The following is a 9083-nucleotide window of genomic DNA, read 5'->3' on the forward strand; positions in this document are numbered from 1 at the left end:
ACATTTTAGTTGACGATACACAGGCATGTCAGTTGCAAGGATCACGTGTGAGGTGGAAAAGCTCCATGTGAGTGCTAGTCCAGTAAAAGTTGCTATGTTTTATCCTGAACGTAATTATTTTCACATGTCTAGAAGCGTCGCCTAATTTGGATTAATATTGGGGATTTTAACCAGGCAGTTAGCAGCAAACATTCCTTTCAGCGGCCTCTTGAAGGTCATTTTTTTCCAATTTGTGAAAAAGCATGATGATATGTGCCTTGAACTAGACTGCTACGTCGGTAGTACTTCAAGAGTGAAAAGGTCAAAACGAGACATCTCGCATTTCATTCTGTTCAATGACGTAATATTCTGTGGATACCGATACTCCAGTGCAGTACGGGTTAGTGCAAAATCCACGTGTTTGGTGCTCTCGTTCCAGATGATGTTTTTTTTTCCATCGAGTGCTTATGACTGACCTACTAAGCTTACATTACTTCATTTCACTTGAACATTATGTGAGGTTAAAGGGAAAACAGCGTTAATGAGGGGCGCAGAAGATACAGGCGAAAGGCAGCAATTTTCAGTGCATCGCTGTATGGACTGTACTCGAGTCGCTGCTTTAGTGTTCGTTTATTAGAAGTGCAAACTAAGTTATTGTCAGAGCAGTAAGTCAGTAATTATAAACATTTTCATAAAATTAGAAATTTCCAAATTTCTTCAAGACAGAACCAGAGAGAGAAGAAAAGACAAACACTGCATTAGTTCGTCGAAGGGTATTTCCAGTGCCTTACACAATTGCAAAACCAGTTCTTTAACAAGACTCGCAGAACTTATAACAACTGGGGCTTTGTACTACTTCTTGTGAGATCACAACTTTAAGTTGTAGTTTATTTTTTATTCAAACATTCCACTAATTTAGCTACAAAACTGTATATTATTTACTGATAACCGTCCTACCATATTTCAAGTACAAACCAACATGCCAGGACTAGGAAAAGAAGTGAATGAACCGAAGCCTCGTGTGGGAAGAACTCGGCAACAGAGCTTAAGTGAAATGTCTTCGTCATTTATTCACGAAAGTTTCACTAGCAGTGTAGACTTCCCCACTTACATCCCATGGCAGACTCTATCTTCCGATTTATCAGAGAAACTTAAACATGGTTCTATTCGAATAAACCGCAGTAATAGGGTTGAATACACCACTATCCACGAAGAAGGAGAAAGGGTTCCACTGCTTGATGATCAAGATAGCATCAGTTCAGTTAAAACTGAAGCTGTTCATGGAGGTGAGTATATAGCTTTTAGATAGCAATGCAATAGATTGTAGACAAAAGCTGTAAACAACATGTTTATATGTTTGTGCAAATTATAATAGTATTGTCACTACGAATTATGAAAATACATCTTTTTATAATTATAAATTTATATAATTGTATCAGATGTTTGGCTTTTTCTGGTCTATGATATTTACGCATATATTTTTTAAGTCTTTGGCTTTGAAATCAGGCTAATTTTGAAGCGAATGACCTACAGCAAGTTCGAGAAAAGTTGATAATATATAATATATAGAAGATAACTGGTATTTTCAACCTGAACGGCACTTTATTCAACGCATGGGCTAAACGACCTGGTTAGAGATACCGTAAAGTTATGACACAACCATCCCTAATTTAAAACTGCTAACTAGAGGGAGAGCAATCAGTTAATAGTGGGGCTATAAATAATATCCTCGCAATCCGACATGATAATCATTACGTCACAACCGGTTCGTAGAAGATAATACCAAGGACTAACCTAAAGTAAAATGTTAAGATAGTTCGTGCATTATGTGACAACTACTTAAAAGCAACAGAAAAGGGACCAATGTAATAATTACAGATATGTACCTTATCTACCTCAGACAGAATCTTCTACTTACGGTTACACTACACCATTCATTATGTGTGGTAAACTCCAGCAAAGCTAAGTTGTTGTTAAACCAAAGCTACACAATGGTTTATCTGTGCTCTTCTAACCACGGGTATTAAAACCTGATTTTTAGCGTTGTAAACCTGCAGACACACAGCTGAGCCACTGTGGGGTGGGGTGAGGAGCACCAGCAAAATATATTTAGTGCATTTCCTGCACTAAAGTATTATGCAGCTTTAATTTTATACAAAGTAATAACAAAGAAATTAATGTATAATGTTGTTGTTTTTTTCGATTACGTTTCCCAACAGTGTTCTAGACAGTTACTTTGTAATAGTAGAATTTTCATTTTTTATAAAACCTAAAAACATATGAGCCTAGGCGGTCTGGTTTTATTACACTTTTTTTGTAGCAGCGGATTAACAATTAACTGAAGAGTAAAATATTTTTACATTAAAAAAAATACACAACTTATTATTTTTAATCGGGAAATATTAATGAAGTTTAAATCATTCAAGTTGGAAAAATGCTAAGTTTTCTAAATTATTTATATCCTGTTAACACAAAAGTGAAAGCTTTAGTGAAAATGAATTGGCATGTCTACTGTTAGTTTGTATGATGTATGGTGCCGAAACTTACAAGACATAATCCTTTTTAAAAATAGAAAAATTAAGAAAGGCAAACTGAATAAATTTATATTATTTTTAAATCCAACTAATCCATTGTGAATTTCCATTATGTATGATATAACTTAAAAATTACAACATTTTATTTGCGCCGTCTTCGCATGGACTGTTTGTTTGTTTGTTTTTAATTACGCACAAAGCTACACAAGGGCTATCTGTGCTCTGCCCACCACGGGTATCGAAACCCGGTTTCTAGCGTTGTAAATCCGCAGACATACCGCTGTGCCACTGGGGGGCAGCAGGGACTGTAAAACAAAATCCCTCACTCTGGGAAATAAGGTCGATGCTCAGCTACCCTTAATTATCAACGACTAAAGCCAACTGAGGGCAATTAAAAAAGGCCCGATGAAAAACTCTGATAAAAAAAACGTAGCAATAAAAAATTCAAAAAGCATGGAAAAATGTTTGCTATCGATATGCAATCTCATGAAATTAACTACATAGTTTAAATATATATACTAATGTAGAATACACACTTGTTTCATATTTGAAATTCTCGTTTTGAGTCTGCTAAATAGAAATTAATACTGTTTTTTTCCCAAAATACTCTGTGCTGATACGTAAATTTTTGTTTAAAAATTTATCAAAACGCGAAACCAAGAAACAAGACATCTATAGAAGTTTCTAATCAAACAATAGGATTAGCTTTAGAATATCGTGTCAAGATAAAATGGTCCTGTACATGAAATTTCATAGAGTTGTTCTTATTAAGAGATTCTTTCTGGTCAGTGTAAAGTTCAAATTTCTAATGACAAAGTAGCTGGATAATGGTAGCATCTGAGTGTTAGACTTTTTAAAGGAATTAAAATGAATGAACGCTTCTGCATTTGATAAATAATGTTCAGTATTTTTCGAAGTTTTTATCTTTGTTGAATATAAGTCACAATTATCTGTTATAAAAGTTTAAGATATTTACATTTATGGGTTAGTAATAAAGATAAGGAAATAGCTGCAACATCTTTGTGTTGTTTTCGATCCCTGTGCCCTACAAAATATGTAACCAATTCATCCGATGATTAGAAAGGAAACAAATAACCTTGGATCTTATGCAATCACTTGTTCTTTACTACAAACAGCCTTGCCCTCACCACATAAAAAACAAACAAGCAAACTCAGACGCGCATGGGACTTGGGAGCGTATAGGCTTTTATGATTATGAAATGTTCTCTCTTCATGAAATTGATGATGTAAGTAGCGTCTAAATTGCTGGGGCCCGGCTTGCAATTTGCGGGTTCGAATCTCCGTCACACCAAACATGCTCGACCTTTCAGCCGTGGGGGCGTTATAATGTGATGGTCAATCCCACTATTCGTTGGTAAAAGAGTAGCCCAAGAGGGTGGTGATGATTAGCTGCCTGCCCTCTGGTCTTACACTGCTAAATTAGGGACGGCTAGCGCAGATAGCCCTTGTGTAGCTTTGCGTGAAATTCATAAGAAACAAACTAGACTGCTGCTAACGGCCTGACGAGTACGGGTATTCGGCTAACAAACTAGACTGCTGCTAACGGCCTGACGAGTACGGGTATTCGGCTAACAAACTAGACTGCTGCTAACGGCCTGACGAGAACGGGTATTCGGCTAAAAGCATCGTCGGCACTGCATGACATTACTACTTTCGTTCACAAGGTATTAAAGTTAAATAAGCCACCAAATAAAGGTATTGAATCTTTAACTCTAAAATTTGTTTTTGTACTTTACAATATAGTATAGTGCAGTGCAGGGCAGTATATAGGAAACTGACAAAATATTGAAAAAAAAGTTATTTGCTTCATGAGTTAAAAGTCATAATAACATATTATTAAAGCTCGAGTTTACTTGCATCGTTGCAAACTGACATTAGCATCATGAAAGCCCTACTTTATTCAAAGAATTAGTTATTGAAGGACGTCTCTCATTGTGTGTTAGGACCCAGGGCTTGAGATTTGTAAAATTATAAAGTGAAGCTCACTTTTACAGTTCCGATGAAGCTCAAGGGATTGAGATGGTCTGAGATGCATTCTGAGCTATCTACCTACCAGAATCACAGGTCTAAGTTGTAATATGTCGTACTTGAAGTGAGAAGGTGAACTAAGTGATTGAATGACGATTGAATATGATGGAAAAGAAGTGATAAATTTGGTTTTACACCTAAGCTCAACGAAATGTAGCACAACATTATCTTGTGCAAAGATGGGGGATAATTGGTTTCACCAAATTGTTACCCAAGCCCTGTATAATTAGGCTATACTTAATAATACTTTATAGATATGGAAAATGTGATTTGCTAGCTTGCTAAATTTTTAAAATAGTTTTACTGTTTCAGATTACATTTGCTTATTGCATAAGAAACATAAAACCTTACATTTTTTATCAAAACAGCTTAGATATATACATTTTCCCGCTTTTTCACAAGCATCATAATAATCATATCAAGAAGAAACGAGGATACCTACTTTGGAAAACATGAACACTGAAAATTATGAAATTAAAACAATTTTATACGCTTATCATAATTTTATTGAAATATTCATTACATTACAAAAATCTTGTTTCACCCTGTACTTAAGCATCTTAAAGGAGCAACACATGTTTGTAAGAAAACCAACTTCAAGGGGTAATGATAACATTGTTTAAACTATAATTATTTTTTTTTTTTAGGTTATGAAAAATATAGAAATAGCAATGAACAATGATCCGTTTAGTAATATTGTTCATGCTTGACTGTAATATCGCGCCCGTTTTTGCTGGCGGAACAGTATTGAAAAAATAAAAGAACAAATAGGCGATCCGTATTATGAAGCACTACCGTGGTTCATGATAACATGATTTCACTATAACATGATAGGTATTATGTATTCTAGAGTAAAAAAACTATCGTTTCCCATGTTACTCACCATAAAAAGCAAAGTTTATATCCACCGGCCTAGTGGTTATGGCATTCCACTCACAGTCAGCGATCACGGTTTCGAATCCCTTCACCAGAAATGCTCGTCGTTTTAGCCGTGGGACGTTATAATATGACAGTCAGTTACACTATTCATTGTTAAAAGAGTATCCCAAGAGTTGGCAGTATGTGTGTGTGGTGTTGACTAGCTCTAGTCTATCACTTCTAAATTCAATTTTTGTATACTTTACTATGTAATAAAGCAATGCTGAAAGAGCTCAAAAAAACGTTTTTACAACTAGTTTTGGGTTGTATCACATTTTGACTGGTCTATCAGTGATGTTGACTAGCCGTTCTCCCTGTACTCTATCAGAACAGTTATGAGTAGGAAGATCTTGTGTAGCTTTGCGCGAAATTTCTGTACAAATCTTGCCAATATTTAAATTCATTCATATTCATTCATTTGGTTTTCTAGGGGCAAGCTGGGGTGTAGCAACTTTTTTATTGGTAAACACGGCTCTTGGTGCAGGGGTACTTAACTATCCAGCAGCGTACAACAGAGCAGGTGGTGTTTATGTTGCTGCTGGCATACAGGTTGTAAGTATCAATCGTCAGTTAAACTATCAATCTATGTTTTTATGTAAACGTCTGTTATTTTTCGTCTGTTTGGTGTTCATCAATCCGGATGTGTGTGTTCATGAATTTTTCTATTCACCGACTTTCAAATATTTGGTGAGAGTTCTGCTAGCTTTGATATTTCTTAAGTGATGGTCTTAGGTAACTTTAATTATATTTTACTTAAAATAAGTCGGCTTTTTAAAATGTGGAAATCTGTGTACCAAATAATATATATATATATTCAATAACATCATATAGTAACAATTTATGGGTATATCTATTAGAACTAGCTCAATTTTTTAGTTATATAATTACGTACATTTCTATCCAGAACGAGAGGGTTGTATACTATTTACTCAAATTACTCTAGGTGATACTGCTATTGCTAGGGGCAACAATGTTAGTCTTAGCTCGCTGTTCTGATCTCAACCTTGACAACACCTATCATGATGTACTTTTGTCGATGTGTGGAAAGCGGGCTCAGCAACTCTCAGCTTTGTCTATTCTGTTTTCCTGTTACGGTATTTGCATAACTTTCCTGGTCATTGTTGGAGACCAGTATGACAGACGTAAGTATATATTTAATACCATCTCAATCTAAATTTTATATGTGTGGGTTAAGTATATATGGTAAATTATTGAAAACCCGTAGAAAAGGGTGATGTTATAACAAATATTATTAGCCTTACTGTGTAGTGTAATATTTATTATTACCCATTAAGGAACCACGCTTTGTCAACTAAGGTCTTATACATCATTTGACTTGAGGTAATAATTTAGTTTTCTTATTTATGATGTGAGGTTTATGTAAAATCGTCAAGCCGAACTGTACTAAAGGGTTAACCCACTAGTGCTTGCTAGTAAGGCACTTTTTTAACAACTAAACTATGATATTCTTCCCCTCTCACAAACAAGTTTCATACGTCCTCGGACCTTTTCTCAGGATTGCCCTACGTTGATCGCCAGTTATTCTTGTGGTAATATCAATTTTGTTTTATTTTTTGTTATATTTCCTCGGCTCAGATTCGAACCCAAGATCTCTTGCATACTAGGTGGGTGCTTTACTAACTGTACTAAAAGGTTAACCCAAGTGCTCTTATTAGGCATTTTTTATCGACTTAGGCTACTTTTATGAGTTACGCAAACTGATATATAAATAGGCTATAAAAATGTTTCTTACTCTAGAATACCTTGTTTAGGATGTATATGTCATGCTATTCTCTTTATTACTGCGTTATTTCAAATATTCGGTTTCCCAATGATATTTTCTATCCGTTGTTTATTTTCCATATAATAATTAAATAAATGCAGATAATCATGAAGTACTAAATGAACTACAAGTGACCTTTGTTGGTAAGTACAAAATACAATACAAACTATAAAAGTTTTGGTTTATTTAATATTATTTTCTTTTTATTTTAGTCTTTGCGTCAATTTTCGGAAATACTTTCTGCCACACGTGGTACCTCAACCGGGATTTTACGATTTTAATTACAGCAGTGATCTGCATTCTTCCGATGTCATACTTCCAGAGGCTGGACTTCCTTAGATACGCTAGGTAAATCTGATATGTTTACTTTGTGGTTAAATTAGCTACGCCCAGTTAGTTAAGCTTTAAATTACTATGTTCGCCTACTCGAAAATTATAGTCACATAATCAGAGTGCATCACTTTTTTATCGTCAAAATAATTTTAAAACTTTCCCACAAATGTCAAGTCAAATATACAAGGTTTGACTGATATATATATAGTAATTATAGTTTGTCCGCAGTAAGATTGAATATCAATCTACTGTTCTGAATACACTGCACAAATGTTATGAATAACCTGTGAGAGACCACAAGGTTACATTTAAGAAATTCTTTACTAACTGAAATTATTATATGAGCAAAACTCAATTTTGAACTAAATATAATTGTTATCACCGATCAAACATTCGTATCCGTTTTTTTGTCTTACTAAATTCGTATTGTGAAGGTCAGTTACACTTTTTGGAGACTATGATTAAATGTAACAATCTACTAACGAAGACCACATCTTCCCTGGCAATCACTCTTTATCTGCTTTTCGTGTCTCTTAACAGTGACCATGAAATAAAGGCTTCCTCTGAGAACATCATTTTAGTATTGTCCCATTCCATAACTCAGTTAATGCTTTAGATTTACGACTTCCAAATATTCACTTAAGAAAATCAAATGCACAGAATCCAGTAGAGCTATATCATGGACTTGACAGGTATGTGGTCGAAATGTATTCCTGTAATTACAGTTTCTTTGACCAGATCGCTCTTTCTTTTTTTATGAAATTAGCCTTTGACTTGGAGGTGACCGTGTTAGCTTGACTGGCTTGGTGCAGCATCGGAATCCATTGATTTTTCCGCTTCCACGGAGATCCCGGAGGACTTCCTTCTCAGAAAAGTTTATGTCCTTTGGCTTTACGTTATTTAATTAACAATCTCGACTGGTGAACACTGGTTTCCCGAAAGACTGGTGACATACCCTTCTAGCCACCGATCAAGTTTCAGAGTCATTTTACAAGCCCAGTGGTTCGTTTTGTATATAAGGGGCGTATACCTAATCATGTGATTGTTATTCTAAAACCATCGCAACATTCGTAGAATAGCAGCAATTAATCACACGTGTTTTCATAATATTTACGTGATCTTCTGTATTGATAAACAATATCTTTACCCTGGTTTACCATACGTATTAAGAAATACATTTCCACCTTTAAAAGGTATGATGGGTTGATTTAATCTAATTGAAAATTTCTATAATTTCGTAAACACCAAAATTGTAATGTAACAAAAGGGAATCCTCAATAGCCGCGGTACTTGAACTTCTTTTAGGCAGGATTAGGGTAAATTATTCAATGAGACCTTTTTATTAGCTATATTTTCGTGCGCCAGCAATACCAAGCGTGGGGCGGCGTACACCCGATTCGATTATATTATTCATCAGGATCTCTACCAGCCTACCCTCAAATTGAAATTATTTTAGGTAGGATTAGAGTAAACTAATCTATGAGGCC

At 35.1% G+C, this 9083-nt stretch overlaps 1 protein-coding gene across 1 annotated transcript in view; it reads left to right on the forward strand.

The window, feature by feature from the left end:
• The first annotated feature begins 472 nt into the window (after positions 1-472).
• The window catches only part of LOC106457580 (putative sodium-coupled neutral amino acid transporter 7), an 18691-nt gene continuing 10080 nt past the window's right edge, over positions 473-9083 (forward strand). Inside the window, exons 1-4 of the mRNA XM_013917018.2 lie at positions 473-1265; positions 5911-6032; positions 6424-6622; positions 7476-7611. Coding sequence (XP_013772472.1) covers positions 959-1265; positions 5911-6032; positions 6424-6622; positions 7476-7611 — 764 coding nt within the window. The 5' untranslated portion in view covers positions 473-958. The remainder of the gene's footprint in view (positions 1266-5910; positions 6033-6423; positions 6623-7475; positions 7612-9083) is intronic.

The sequence above is a fragment of the Limulus polyphemus genome, unplaced genomic scaffold (assembly GCF_000517525.1).
Source record: "Limulus polyphemus unplaced genomic scaffold, Limulus_polyphemus-2.1.2 Scaffold348, whole genome shotgun sequence".
Taxonomy (NCBI): domain Eukaryota; kingdom Metazoa; phylum Arthropoda; class Merostomata; order Xiphosura; family Limulidae; genus Limulus; species Limulus polyphemus.